This window comes from Aulonocara sp. 'chitande type north' Nkhata Bay, linkage group LG23 (genome assembly GCF_057382095.1).
Source record: "Aulonocara sp. 'chitande type north' Nkhata Bay isolate Kocher_YH1m ecotype deep benthic linkage group LG23, A_spYH_male_GT1.1, whole genome shotgun sequence".
Lineage (NCBI taxonomy): Eukaryota > Metazoa > Chordata > Actinopteri > Cichliformes > Cichlidae > Aulonocara > Aulonocara sp. 'chitande type north' Nkhata Bay.
In genome coordinates this window covers 4,458,857-4,474,416 of record NC_141365.1, presented here as the reverse complement: position 1 = coordinate 4,474,416, position 15,560 = coordinate 4,458,857, and the positions used below count along the sequence as shown (strand labels likewise).

At 39.0% G+C, this 15,560-nt stretch overlaps 1 protein-coding gene across 2 annotated transcripts; it reads left to right on the top strand.

Moving 5' to 3' along the window:
* Positions 1-546: 546 nt before the first annotated feature.
* Positions 547-11,678, top strand: LOC147300964 (vitamin D3 hydroxylase-associated protein-like). Of its 2 annotated transcripts, none has more exons than XR_015127082.1 (15): positions 547-895; positions 1,801-1,914; positions 2,153-2,293; positions 3,178-3,311; positions 3,508-3,714; positions 3,800-3,840; positions 3,960-4,084; positions 5,315-5,440; positions 6,235-6,332; positions 6,531-6,630; positions 6,817-6,860; positions 6,959-6,998; positions 10,098-10,180; positions 10,635-10,780; positions 11,128-11,266. XR_015127082.1 is itself a non-coding variant. In XM_086281804.1 (15 exons), exons 1-15 carry the CDS (start codon positions 680-682, stop codon positions 11,248-11,250), a joined length of 1,764 nt encoding a protein of 587 aa, XP_086137930.1. In that variant the 5' UTR covers positions 555-679; the 3' UTR covers positions 11,251-11,678. The 2 variants fall into 2 exon arrangements, 1 of the variants encoding a protein (XP_086137930.1); XM_086281804.1 differs by having other exon boundaries at positions 555-895; positions 10,098-10,206; positions 11,128-11,678.
* Positions 11,679-15,560: the final 3,882 nt, after the last annotated feature.

Sequence of the window (15,560 nt, the reverse complement as noted above, 5' to 3'; positions counted from 1 at the left end):
ATTATTGCCACATTTAATTAATTATTTAATGGTGTATTTAATTAATTCATTATGGCAGTCCTGGCGTTCCATACAGAATATGTTTCAACAAAGTATTATGAATGAAAATATGTTATAAAGGCAATAAATGACTCTCTTTTTTTACCTTTTACCTTTTTAGTATTTGCCTGTGGCACTTCTCTACTGATAGGTATCATGTTATGTACACATGTAAACAAACACACACACACGTGTATATATACACGCCTGCGAGGCATTGGCTGGTGCCACAGCTAATATGTCTTTTAATGTCACACATTGCGCTGAATTCATTTTTACTTTCATTTTCTTTTTCTGTCTTAGCCTTTCAGCTGAAAGTTTTCACACTAAACTCTTCAATAAGTCACAGCGAAGGTAGGAGAGGCCCAAGTGTCATTAAGAGATTTGATTGGGTATTACAGTGTCGGCAATGAAAATGAACGAATGGGCTAGAATGGTGCGTGTATGGTACAGTGCGCAGCGGTGCTTCAATTGGCCCCGAGGTGCGTCGGGTAAATTAACTGTCCACCCCTAAATTAAGGCACGGTACATGCACAACACGCCCACAGCTAAAACAAGATAGCCTGTCGTGTTTAAAAAGCTGTGTGTTAGGTCCACTTGGATTTTTGCATTTTGCAGCCACAGGGCAAAGACGAAAGCCATGCAGAACACTGAACTGTTTATTAAGAGAGTGAAGATGGACAACTGGACAGCGGCTCTGCTCACTGGTGTTGCCTGCATTGTGGGATACCTGGTTGTGTGGGTGAAAAAGATCAACAGCCTCCGACAGGCGGAGGAAAAGATTAAGAGAGCCAGAAACAGGAGAGACGAGAGCTTGCAGCGGGCAGAGCAGGCGGTGCTCCGGTACAAACAGTCGGTGAGAGTTCAGAGCTTTAAACACTGAAATGTTTAACTTTTTCTTTAGATAGAAATCAAAACAAATGATGTGCTTTTAGTTTAAGCCTAGCGGAGGTTTAGTTATTAATTTCCAAATTACTGACACTTTTTGTTGTCAAAAAACTTAAAAACACATTAATATTATGCTGCTCTTCTGGATTTGTTTTGTTGGCCCAAGTTGACACATAACTTCACACACGCGGTTTGTCAGCTGCACGTCTCCTGTTCCACCTCACCCTAAAGTTGCTCTGTTGGATCTGTGGTGGCCCCTAAAGACGAAGCACGCACAAACTCCAAAACACTTGCAAAATCCAAAACTTTTGTAAGTGTTTTGGATTTTGTGCGTGCTTTGTCTCTAGGGGCCACCGTAGAAATCTGGTGATTGTGTAACGCGAGGGCTCACTAGATGGTTTGGAATCTCTCTGAATAATTAGGAACAGCAAGATGGAGATGGATAACTTTTTAGCAGCCTCTTTACTCTCCACACACCGCAACAACTCACACTTTCTGTGTACCGCCCTCATGAATACTTCACTGGCCTCTCAGAAGCCAGGAAATCTTGAACTCAGATCAGAACAGGGAGAACAACTAGGTAGATATAACACATATTACTGGTTTGAACATGCATGTCTAAACATTCAAACGTGTAAACATGTAAATATCAAAACACGTAACCACCAAATAGCTACATAACTAGCTTTATAACCTTTGTAAACACCTCTTTGTATATCAAATTAGATTTAAATTTACTTCTACACTTTACAATTGTGCAGAAGTACAGGAAGTAGGAGTCCTGAATCTATACACTGATATGGTTTTCTTTCTTTCTTACAGCTTTATAAATTTTTATAACATAATGATTCTGTGTGGGTCTGTGTCTTCTAGCTTCCCACGACTGACTCTGCTTTGATCCTGAAGCTCTCCCTGTCTGAGCTGACACAGCAGCTGAAGGACGGCTCACTGAACCCTGACAATGTGCTTTACTCTTACATGGAAAAGGTTCATTATCCAGCATGACACAAGAGTTCACTGCCTAACATAACACAGATCTTTTTATCTGAAGGTTGACCGAAATACAATATATACACCAGTTTATTTTAGCTAGCATAAACACTAAGTAATCTATTTTATTTTCCAGTGAGAGTTTAATATTTTACAGAGCGCTTACACAGATCAGTATCCCTTTAAAGTAAATAAGTTCACCTGAATCTGTCTGTGCTTGTTTCCTTTCCAACAGACTCTGGCTGTAAACCAAAAGCTGAACTGCTGCACTGAAATTTTGCTGGAGAGTTTGGACCAGCTGACAACTGTTGGCTCCAACAAGGATGGTCTCTTGTACGGAGTTCCAGTTAGCATCAAAGAAAATATTGCATTTAAGGTAAGAATAATTTAATAAATTAATGTATTTGTAGTGCAAACAAATGGCAGTTACGCTATAGGCAGTATAATAATGGACAAATGCAGCTAGGACACCAACCATTGCTTTCTGGAGTCCAACCTCAAGATGAACTTTTCCACCATTGCCAAGTTGGTTGCAAAAAGCTAAACCTGACATGGAGGAGTGGGTCTAAATTGCTCACTTAGCCAGTGAGCAAGCAGTTTCACAATATCCTTGGGCAAGATACTAACCCATATTTGCCTACTGGTGGTTGTCAGAGGGCCCGGTGGCGCCAGTGTCCGGCAGCCTCGCCTCTGTCAGTGCGCCCCAGGGTGGCTGTGGTTACAATGTAGCTGCCATCACCAGTGTGTGGATGACTGAATGTAGTGTGAAGCACTCCGGGGTTCTTAGGGACTAAGTAAAGCGCCATTTACCATTTTACCAAGTATTAGAATTAAAACAGTTAATTTTATAAATCATGAGCAACACATAAATACTGACTCTAGTTCTTATTTCCACAGAACTTGGAAAAGCTGGTTTTAAATGGTTTGCTGCCTATGAATTAAATGAACTACACAAAAACTATGATGTTACAATCTTTGATTTCATTTGATAATTTAAAAAGGTTTTAGACACATGTCTTTGTTAATTTGTGATCACGTTTACTGTGTTGTTTTATCTTTCTCAATTTCTTGGCATTTTTTGTAAGCAGGTCCCTCTTTAGAAAGAGATCTCAATCTCAGTGAGAATACTGTATAAATTAAGGTCTTAATAATAATGTTATTTATGATCTCTGAATTTCACTTACAGGTTTTCAAAATATTAAGGTATGGCATTTGTGTAGTCTTTGATGCACTCTTGTGTTCTTTAATTTACTTCACAAGGATCATGACTGTTCTTGTGGTGTGATCATTAACCTGGACCAGCCCGCTGAAAAGGACAGTGTGCTTGTTCAAGTCCTGAAGAAACAAGGAGCTATTCCCTTTGTGAAAACCAACTTGGCCCAAGCCCTCATGAGGTACAGTTTTTAATCAAGAATTCAAATTTAAAACAACTCTGTGTACTCATGGGTGAATGAGGAGAGTGCTTTAAGTCCCCTGATAGAGTAGAAACACACTATATAAGAACCAATACATGTACCATTTGCATCTTCCATGTGTGTATTTTATGTAAAGACTCATAACCTGTCTTTGTTTGTCTGCGTCCACCTTTAGCTATGACTGCAGTAATCCTATCTACGGGCAGACTGTGAACCCTCATAACCCCCAGAAGACTCCTGGTGGTTCATCTGGTGGGGAGGGGGCTCTCATTGGGGGAGGGGGCTCCCTGCTCGGTATAGGCACTGATCTAGGTGGCAGTATCCGTCTTCCGTCTTCATTCTGTGGAATCTGTGGTTTCAAGCCAACTGCTCACCGACTGAGGTAGATCCTTTTTAGTCATAGAAAATTATTGTAAATTGATGAGTTAAGGTTTCTTTATTTGTTAACACCTTTGGATAATGAACAGTTTACAGGGTTTTCGTTCAATTTGTCGAGGACAAAAGTCAGGTAAGAAACTAGCACATGAAGTAAATGCAGATTATATATAACCAGTGTCTAATAATATTACACAAATTTTCTGGAACATTTTGTTCAAAACATTTGCTTTATGCTTGCTACTAAACTAGTGTCGTCATCACCTGGACCCATGGCAAGAGATGTGGACAGCCTGGCTCTGTGCATGCAGGCACTTCTTTGTGACCACATGTTTTCTTTGGACCCCACTGTTCCACCATTACCTTTTAATATGGAGGTGTGTCCTGTACTGTGGGATTCATGTCCTCTGTTGATGATCATATTTGCTATATATTTTCAGATCATTCATAGACGTTAGAAACTAGAAATTAATCAAGTTAATTTTCTTAACACATCTCTCTATGCTAAAAGACGAAGTTCTAAAGGACAAAGTTAATAGTCTTCCTATAACATTTCCGAGTGCTTTTTTTTATGAGAGCAAACGATTTTCAACATTTTCACCATTTCTAAATATACCAGTTTTCTTTTGAACACATACACTATTTCTGTTTACACACAATCTTTGAACTGTAGCAGAAATACAACAAAATTAACCTGGGCCAATAATATAATAACCCCCGGAAAAGCTGACCTTTTTAAAAGTCATTGCATTTGTAATGTTCAAAGCTCTTCAAGTCAAGTTAAAACTGAGGGCTACTTTCCAATTTACAGTACAAAAACCTCAGGAAGGGTTTGAGCTGTTGAGAAAGCATCATGTAAAAAAAAAGCAAATAAATACATAAATAAAGTTTTAAACTTGAGAAAAAGAATTGTTAATCCTTGCAAAGGATGAGATGGTTATACAAAGTTATCACAGCATTTCCAAGTGTCACAATGTGGAGTCAGAAGTATCAAGAAATTCAAAGAGAGCCACAGAGTACAGAACAAGCCTGGCAGAGGTGAAAATTGAAAGATTTAATTGATTTTGGGAAGAAAACTAGTGAGAAATATGTCTAAAGACCTTAGCCAGGACACTAGTGAATGTCTTAACCAAGCCTGGAATTGTAATCTCAAAGAAAACATTCGCTATGACCCTGCATACAGTCAGGTCCATAAATATTGGGACATCGACACAATTCTAACATTTTGGGCTCTATACACCACCACAATGGATTTCAAATGAAATGAACAAGATGTGCTTTAACTGCAGACTGTCAGCTTTTATTTGAGGGTATTTAGATCCAAATCAGGTGAACGGTGTAGGAATTACAGCAGTTTGCATATGTGCCTCCCACTTGTTAAGTGAACGTTATTGACTGGCCTGCACAAAGCCATGGCTGTAATCCCATTGAAAATCTGTGAGTTTAAACAAAGACCAAAGTAAAATAATGTAACCATCCAAAATAAAATTAAGATGCTTGGAAAAAACCGTGTTAACAATCCCTTGCTCTTCTTAACAGCACTTGGGAATACTTTTAAAAAGCTGAAATTTTCTTTGGTGGGCTAATAATTCTGTCCTCATCTACAGATATACAGAAGCTCCAGACCTCTTAGGATTGGTTATTTGGAAAATGATGGCTACTTGCAACCGTCTCCAAGCATGGTCCGAGGTGTCAGAGAGGTCAAAGCTCTGTTAGAGCAAGCAGGGCACACAGTAAGACGTCACCACACACATGTAATCGTTACTGTCCTGAATTGTTATGAACCCCCTGTTATGTTACAGGACAATCAATCAATCAAGGCTTTATTCGCCACATGCACGTTGCCCTGCTGTGAAATGGGACCCCCCCCCCCCCCCCCCCCCCCCCGACCTTACACACACAACACAGACATCACATGGGGATACAAGTCGGAAATCGGTAGCGTTACAGAACAACACTGAAATATACACTACAATGGGAAAGTACAAGAGGAAAAAAAGAGACCTCTACTCATGCTGGGCTCCTGGGAGGACAGCATGAGAACGGGAAACAAAAAAAACCTCCTCTGCACAAAAAGCACATAAATGTCCACAGCACAACATTGGGGGGGGGGGGGGGGGGTGAAGAGTAATCCGAAGCAAACGCAGCAGCCATCCTGCCCTGCGCTATTATTCCAGCGCGGGCCCTGACCCGCCGTGTTCCCAGGAGGGAACAAGCATCGAAGGCGTTTGGAAAGGGAGGGGGGATGAGTGAGTGCGTATCAGTGTATGTGTATGTGTGTGCGTGTCCAGAGTTCAGCTGAGACAGTGTCCAAACTGACCCTTTTAAAAGTTAAGCCATCTAAAAAATCTAAAAAATTGTTAAAAGTATTTTTTTTATATAAAACTTCTTCTGCTTGGCTTAAAGAGTGTAAATATGTACACACACACACACACACACACACACACACACACACACACACACACTAATAATCACTGCCTAGTATTTGATAGCCATACATCTTTAATGTTCTCTTTTATGCCTTTAGTTGGTTCCTTACGCTCCACTGAAAATCAGCCAAATTGTTCCTGAGCTATTAATAACGGGTGTATATGCAGATGGTGCTACCACCCTTCTACAAAAACTGTGAGTTGTACCTTTTAATAATTCATCTAATCACTTCTCATGAACTTAAAACATCTAATAAATGTATGATTTTTTTTCAGTGCTAAGTTGCAGGTGCTAGCATGATAAACTAAAATACTGTAGAATACTAAAATCATTACATGTCATTAAGTGTCAACACAGTTATTTTGTGTGTGTAAATAATTCATTTCATTTTAGGAAAGGGGCACTTCTGGACCCTTCTCTGAAGCGGCAGGTTTTCATACACTCGCTCCCTAAGTGGTTTAAGAAAATCCTTTCCTTCCTACTAAAACCTGTGGTGAGTTTTCTCATTTGGTGACAAACATGTGTAAATTCAAGCACAGGACTGAACATAATCTTGGAACTTTTATCTGATAGAGCCTATGTTGTAAAGTGCCAGAATGTTTAAACTCACAGATTTTCAATGGGATTAAAGCCATGGCTTTGTGCAGGCCAGTCAATAACGTTCACTTGTTTTTTGCAGTCACCTCGTCTGTCTTCCAACGTGAGTGCTATTTGTGGAGTTCGGTGAGAAAGTATTGTTGAAATTCATCATCTGTACATGATTCTTTTTTCATATAATACATGTAATGGGCAAAGTCACAAAATAATGCTTTATTTTTTAGATCTGTTTCCGATCTGTGGAAGCAACATGCTGCTGTTGAGGTAACTTTAACTTTCAACTAATGATGCATGGTTGAGTATCACAGTACAATTTCAAAAGAGGTGGGACACTGTGTATAACGTAAATTAAAACAGAATGCAATGATTGGCAAATCTTACCGACCTACATTTATCCACAATAGCACATAGAAAACAAATCTAATATTCAAACTGAAAAAATAATGTATACCATGTTCAGAAAAATGATTCTTCTACTACAAAGCCATGCTATTGTAATAGCTGCAATATACACTTTAGCATTGACTTGCTCAAATATCTTCAGCAAGAAAATATCATTCTAATGGAAGTTTTATGTTCCTCTAAACCTAAACCTGTACATATGTCTGTGAAGGTTAAACCTGTACACAACTTTCAGCATTAAAAAGTGTCTTTCCAGATATGCAAGCTGCCAATGCCATGGCACTGAAACATGCAGGCTTTTGAACTGAGCACTAATAACAAACCAGATGGTTCCTTTTTCTTTAGTCCGAAGGATGCCGCATCCATGTTTTTCAAAACTAATGTCAAATTGTGATTTGTCTGGCCACAAAACAGTCTTTCACTTTGTGTCAGTCCATTCTAAAGAGGTTTGGCCCAAAGAAGGTGGTGGTGGTGTTTATGGATTATGTTCATATATGAATTCCCGTTTGCATGAGCTTTAGAGCTTTAAGCTGTATTTCAATAGCGACAGCTCATTTGGAAGAATTGAACATGATTTACTGAGATACGGAGTTCAGCTACTGGTTTGGCGATTGACCCATCATAGCAGAATCTTAGAGGTGATAGCAATTAGAAGTAGAGTATGGTAGTGGTGAAGATGAAGCTGGAGGCTTGCATGGAGCTCTGAGTGGACAGGCTAGAAGATGAGTGAACTAGAACAACGCTGTCGACACTGAGTTTGGCAGTGTGGAAAGAAAAAGTTATATAACAAAGATTAGCAGCCAAACATCCAGGACAGCAGGCAGATGAGTGATCGTATAAAGACAACACATAAGATTCATTTGTGGATAGCATGGCGAACTGTGTTTGCAGACAGTGATCTCTGGAAATGTTGCTGAGCCAAAGCAATGATTTCCATGACAAAATCATCCCTGTTTTTAATGCACTGCTGCCCAAGGGCCCAAAGTTCACAAACACAAACTTTTGGCCTTGTCCCTTGCACAGAGAAATTTCACCAGAGTCTCTGAATCATTTAATGATAATGTACCATAGATAATGAGATAGTTAAAAGTCTTTTTGTTTGTCAATTTTACATTGACAAATATTATTTTGAAATTGTTCTGTAATATGTAGATGCAGTTTTCTTTACTTCTGAGAAACTCTGCCTCTCTGAAAAACTTTATTTTTCCATCAGTCATGATACTGAGCTAATTAGCTGCATCGGTTTCATCCAGCTCTTTATTTCTCTTTTTTTCACATATCTTTTGGCTTTTGTTGACCCCCTTACACCTTTTTTAGGTCTGTTTTTGCTGTCATCAAAAACAAAATAAGGTAATGTTTTTCATGAAAAAATTAAAAACATTCGAAAATGTGCAGGAGGCATTGTAGCAGTCAGGTGCAAGTGAGTTAAACATGAAGGGAAGTATTTTCATGTGTGATTTAATATCCATATAGAAAAGAAGAAAATGTAATGAAGCGATTTTAATGAAGTAACCTCTACCTCATAGACAGTGTTGGGAAGGTTACTTTTAAAATTTATTCCCTTACAGAATACATGCCCCAAAATGTATTCTGTAACGTATTCCGTTACGTTACTCAATGTTTTGTGAGGCTATGGGCAATTCGTTGATAAACATAAAATATTAATGGACTCAGTATGGTTTCAGATCAAACAAATCAACTATGGCATTACTGGAATTAATTGAAAACATCGCTAATTACATAGATACAAAACACAATATAACAAGACAATGCACACTTTAGAGTTTTCATTGATCCAAAAAAGCTTTTGATAAAATTAATCGTGAAATATTGAAATATTACTTGATAAAATGGAGCACTGTGACGTTAAAGGAGTTGTGCTTCAGCGGGTTGAGAGGTATTTGGAAAAATTGGGAAAATTGGGGAATTTTCATTTAGTGTGCAGACATTGTTTGTAGAGTCCTACAAAGGTCCGTATTGGGATCAAAATTGTTTATCCTGTACATCAAAGACATATGTAAAGCATCTGATATATTGCATTTTATTTTATTTGCAGATGATACAGATGATACAACTACTTACTGCATTAGGGCGCATTCAGAGCAGATCTTGAAAATTGTCACACAAGAAATGATTCAGTTAAAAACATGGTTTGATAAAACTAGTTATTACTAAATTTGAACAGAGCAAGTGTATACAAGAGCTGGGGGGAAGAAATGATGATTACTGTAAATCAATAGATTGCTAAGCACGAGGTAGGGATTAATAAGTATGTACATACTTCTTCCTACTCCATTTTGGACGTGATGATCAAGTGATTTCATGTCATATATGTGTGTGTGCACACCCGTGTGTGTGTGTGTGTGTGTGTACACATATATATATTCAGCTATCTATGTATATGTTTATGCGAATATATTTGTTTGTTTGTTTTGTATGTCTGAATTATAAAAGGTTATCCCATTATCCCATTCCCATTGCCTCCAACCTCAAGAAGGACTGGGCAGTTCCCCTCAGCCATCGGTTCCATCCAAGCCCTGCACTGCCTGCTGTGTAATACTCATAGGATCAGAGACTAGACTATTTATCTAGAGTTCCTGTTTTGGAGTGCTGGTTCCACAGATCAACATAGGAGGAGACCTCAGAGTAGAACCAGGACATGCAGAAGAGGTTATTTCTCTTGGCTCGCCTTGAAAGGCCTCGTTGTTCCCTCGGATAAACTAGAGGAGGTGGCTGGGGAGAGAGAGGTCTGGGCTTTGCTTCTTAGGCTGCTAACCCTGTGACCCGGCCCTGAATAAGTGGAAGAAAATGGATGGATAGATATTAAAATTTCTCAGTTTAAATATTTCAAAATTTGTAAATCACTGCATTTTGTTTTTGTTTACATTTTACACAGTCTCCCAAATGTTTTGGAATCGCAGTTGTATAAAGGATCAAGAAAATTTCCTGTTTTTTCTTTAGGACTATATTCAAGAGACAATAGCACATTGGAGGAGCTGCAATATCGATGTGCTGTTGTCCCCCATGATAGGGCCAGCCAGCAGGTTATTGCACGCTGACAAAGTTTCAAGTATGGTATACTGAGTATTAAAAAAAAGCATTATTGTCCATCTATCTCTCTCTTTTTTTCATTATTGTAATCTCAGGATAAGTTTGTGGATGTATGAAATGCTCCTAGGTGGCAGCATAGTTCCTGGGATTTGGGATCACATAACAATTATCTCATAAAAAATTAGGATTGCTGCCCTTCTCTAGTGCTAACATGCATGATTAAAAAAGGCAGAGAGTGAAGAAAAACAATATCTCCAGACATTAGTCAATTAGGAAAGTCACCTGTAGATTAGAACATTTGGACAAATAATAATATAAAGGCACTGTTACACTAAATAAATCACATGTTAATTAAAGAGCAACAGAATTTTGAAGGGCTAAAGAAAAGTGAATCTGTCTTAAAGTATTTCATCATAACTAATCTACTTGTATTTTCTGTTATTTCAGCTGCAGTCAGTTGCACGATGCTCTACAATCTCTTAAAATTTCCTGCGGGTGTAGTCACTGTTTCCACAGTGACTGCGATCGATGAGGAGGAACTAAAGCACTATAAGGGCTGTTATCAGGACAGTTTTGACAAGTCCCTCAAAGAGGTAACACATACCAGTGTGGGGAGACAGATTGAACACATTTACTGTGAGACCAGTTTTTCATGCAGTTTTAAAATTTCTAAACAAATGAATACAACTTTCAACTACACTGACTACACACAGGAAGATTTCAGGTGTGGTGGTGGGTAGGCCCATCTATCCTACATGGAACCAAGAGCTAAACCAGATCAGACGATTGAGACCATTTTTTCTTGTGGTTCTGTAATTTATTGACTCTCAGTTATACATGAACTTTATTAAATGTTCCACAATTTGTTAGTCAGCTCGAGGCAGAAGACTGCGGTCCAGCTGCTGAGCGTTAAGTGACAGGAGTGTGTTTTTGTGTTCAGGCAGTGACTGGTGGCGAGGGTCTACCTGTGGCGGTTCAGTGTGTTGCTCTGCCGTGGCAGGATGAGCTCTGCCTGCGCTTCATGAAGGAAGTGGAACAACTGGTCAAAGAAAGCAAGAAGTAAAGCTGCTTTCTTTCTCAGTCTCACAGGAGAGGCTGCAGACTTGAGAGGCAATGTGTTGACTTGAGTAGATCCTATAAATGAGAGCTGAATCTTTCATAAATAGCAGAGCATTCTCTTTTTTTACAAATATAATCTGGCAATTTTTGTGCCTTGACTATTTGCTAAAGTTTAAATAAATTTTAACAGTTAAAATTCAGGTTAAAGTCAAGGCAGTTTTATTTCTTTATGCCAAAATCACATGTAAAGGTTCTTCACAGGGAATGAACAAATAAATACATACAGCCATTAATAAATGGAACAGTACATTTTAAAAAATTGAAATCACTAAGATATTAAAACAGACATAATTTATATGTATAGGAGTATCTATGAAGCGCCTTGAGGCGACTTTTGTTGTGATTTGGCGCTATATAAATAAAATTGAATTGAATTGAGTGTGTGTGTGTCTTCTTATTCAGTCACAATGACGGAGATATTCATGATACAATATCTGGGTTAAAGAAAGCTGGAGGACGCAATGAAGTAAGTTAAAAATCAGCATCTGCTGTCAGTCAGGATAAACATATTGATACTATTTTTATGAGAAAACTTTAGGGGACCATTCGTTCTCGTCATACTCGAGAGGTCAAAGTAGATTCTGCTGCCCGATATTTACCCTGTAATATATGCTTCAGCACAGTAAGGTGTATTAAACCCGCTAAATAATGCTATTTTGTTTTCTTTAGACTTTTAAGTCCACTAATTGTCTGTTGACAGCTCCCTTCTGACGCGTCTCCTGGCAGCTCTCACTGAATTACTTTGAAACTAAAAACTGCTATTCTTAGGCGAGCTCTACTGATTATCAACTCCTTCCCTATGAAAAGTTACTGCGTGTGCAGTTAATGCGCAGTGATTTACAATAGACATACATTTTGTTTAACATGCCATTCACCAGATGATTTCTATTTTGGAGTTTTTCTTTTAATCATAACAAATGAGTGGTAAAATTTTCCTTGCAAATTTCATGAATGGAAGTAGTAGACCAACATGGTTGGTCAAAGCTTTAAAATTAACATTTTGTAAATAGATGTGTAATTAGCACATGGAGCCATCTGGTAAATAGTAAATGGACTGGTTCTTATATACAGTAGCACTCTTCTACTGTAAGCTGCTTTATTTAACATGCTTCATTCATCCATTGAAACACAGTCACACAAGCACTTTTTCTACACCTAAGGGCATTCTAGCTGACATTTACACATATTCATACTCTGATGAATGCATTGGACAGCAACTTGGGATTCAGTCTCTTGCCCAAGGATACATCCAGGGCTCAAACCAGCAACCTTCCAAGCTGCTCTACCTCCTACACTGCAACCACCTGATGAGCCATTGTCAGGATGTCAGGGGAACATGACGGTTTCCACAAATGTTGCACACTCTGTGGTGACCCTATTTTTATAGGATTAAGCTTAAGTTTATGAAAATTTCTGTTTGTTGGAAGATGTAATTACACACTAATTAATGTATATTTATGTATTCAATATTAAGATTTTGTATTAAATAACCTTTAAAAAAAATGACTGCCTGCACATTTAACAAACCAACCCTTCTGGGGGAATGCTACTGTCCACCTGTTTCTTGTGAATAGCTGTTTCAGGAAGACCCCCACCCCCTCATAAACTTCTACCAGAAGAGTTCACCCTTTTATCAAAGTATATTGAGATTCATTTCAAACATGCTTTCAACCTGTGGTCATGCATTTTATTTTGTTAGTAGATTCTTACTGTTCTTGTTTTTGACCCAGCAGTTTTTGCTGTTGTATGAAGAATGTGGTTCATTATTGACATGAACATGAATATTAGTGCTTTATTACTAGATAACCAACAGAACTTTACTCTACCACTGATTTTTGAGGTTGCATCTTCATGCTAATTTGCCCCCTTTAGAAAGTTAAAATGTTAATTGATTCAACTCAGCTCTTTCACATGCAAAAACAAAATAAATATCATGCAAAAGAAAAAAAAAACAACAACAACAAAAGTGTGACTCAAGTATGATTCAAAAGTATTTTTAGTATTAATACTAAATATAGTTAAGATCTTAACTTAATTATCATTAGCATTATTAATATGTTAATTGTTTCATAAATCATGACACACTCCCTCTGCAAGTGTATCTAGAAAGTTCTTTGACTCTTTGCTAAAGATTGAATAAATGTTAACTGTAAAAATTAAGGTTTTATATTTTGTCCTCTGCTCTCAATTTTACGTAATAAAGCTTGAAATTAAATTACGGACTTCAGAGAAAATGCAGTCATGTAATAAAAAATGTTGAAAATTAGAATTCATAACAGGTATGAAAATTGGTAGCACACCCATGTTTCTTCACCCCAACCAATACATTAAATAATACAATACATTAAATATATATATATGGTTAGACTACATGTCTTTGGAGTGTAGGATTGCAAGTTCAATTCCCGCCTGGGGTGTCTGCATCCAGTAAGGGTCCTAAGGCTAGACCCCCCCATGCTAAGCGAGCCTACCGCGGACATGATAGATGAATATGAAGGCATGCTGGCTCGGACGTCGCCCGGCTCAATAAGGTCCGCGTCAGGTGATGAGGAACCAGGGCACCCTGACAAGAAATGGGCTACTGGAACAAGAAGCTATCGGTGAGCAAGAGACAAAAACAGGGCGTTTTTGGCATGCTACTACGCAAGTAACCCTGGCAGAAGGGGCTACATGAATAGGATGAGGGACCTATGGATTCTTCGATACCCAACATCCACGACGACGAAACAACTAGTAGCTCAGTGTTCCAACATTCAAAAGAAGGGACTGCTCTCACAGCTAGAGATTGATGAGGTACAACACAAATGCCACGGCAAGGGGGAGCCAGGACACCAGGTCAGGGGGGAGATATCATCACCCCCACCTGAGATGGTACCACGCCCCAAGTGCGATAGGAGAAGGATCGTTGAGTGTGAGAGGAACTGACCTGAAAGATAAGATCATGGCCAAGCTTGAAACCTGGACCCCCCACAGGCGGTTACCCAGACTACATGAAGTACCCTCAGAAGGTCTGCTAGATGATGTTACGGACGATACCTAAAGCCATCATTGCCAAGACTAACAAGCTGATTTACAATATGGCAGCAGTGACAAGTGAGATGCGTGGCTACAAGTTGAACAGACACAAGGGGGCAGTACCCTCCATGGAGAAGGAGGCTAGAGGTTAAGATCAAGGTAGCACTGAGGGAGGTTAGCCAACTATCAAAGCTGCAGAAAGGTGGGACAAGGTGTCCCGTTTGGTTCTTTTGCCATCAGAATTATTGTCTAAAGGCAAAGCAAGATGCCCAACGGATTTACTTTACCAAATGGACCATCCCAGCCTTACCGTAATGGTCTATTTGATTTACCTTTGCTTTTATTGTTTATTTTATTGTATTTTATTTCCACTTGCTACACACGGGACAGACATGACTGGGGGAACGAAAAGGGTGAAAAGGTGTGAAAGAAAGAGAAATACAAAACAAACAGAGAAAAAATACATATATGAATCACCTGGATCACCTGCTGAGAAAGAAAAAAGAGAAAACAAGCAAAAAAAAAAAGAGAGAGTTGTGCAGCACGTAGGATCGACAGCACACAGTGTGCTTTGAGGTAGGAGCCAAAAAGGGTGTAGTTTGTGTGCGTGAGCACCCGTGTGTACACCTGTGAGCATGATTCATTAGTATAATATGAAATAAATTCTACATGTGTCAAGTTGTGTGCCAATATTTGCTGTGTAGTAGAACTGAGACATAAGTCATTGCAAAAATTTATTTGAAATAATATTTAAATTCTCGGTAGAGAAAGCAGCTGGTGTCCTACAGCTCCAGGTGGTTTGCTACGGCGTTGATTAGCCTTTCCTCCATATTGAATGAAGAATGAAGGGCTTTGGCTGGATCTACCCCTTTGACCTAGGTCAGAGCATCACGTCACCAGGCTCCTAAATGGTTGTCGCAGCGTGACTTGATGCTGGAGTTCCTATTTTTCCAACTTGAGCGGTAAACGCAATACGGTCAAATGCACAAAATGCAACACACAAACAGCCGCGCGTATTTTTATTCGCGCGAGCAAGTAGCGCGACTGACGCATTTTTGCATCGCAAATCTGCTTCTGAATTTTCGCGGGATGTTCTAGAGGGTGAATCGGGAGCCCGGGAGATAATAGAAAGAACGACAACCGCCCACCGAATGGCCAGGCACTCAACAATGCTATACCAAGATTCACGCTCTGACAGTTTCCTGCTGATATAGACCGCAGGGCAGTGACTCCGGACGA

Excerpts from the sequence above, each read along its gene's own strand:
- LOC147300964 (XM_086281804.1), top strand. The coding sequence starts at position 680 with ATGCAGAACACTGAACTGTTTATTAAGAGAGTGAAGATGGACAACTGG. Across the intron at positions 5,441-6,234 it reads TAGAGCAAGCAGGGCACACA|TTGGTTCCTTACGCTCCACT; the intron begins GTAAGACGTCAC and ends TTATGCCTTTAG. Across the intron at positions 6,333-6,530 it reads ACCACCCTTCTACAAAAACT|GAAAGGGGCACTTCTGGACC; the intron begins GTGAGTTGTACC and ends ATTTCATTTTAG.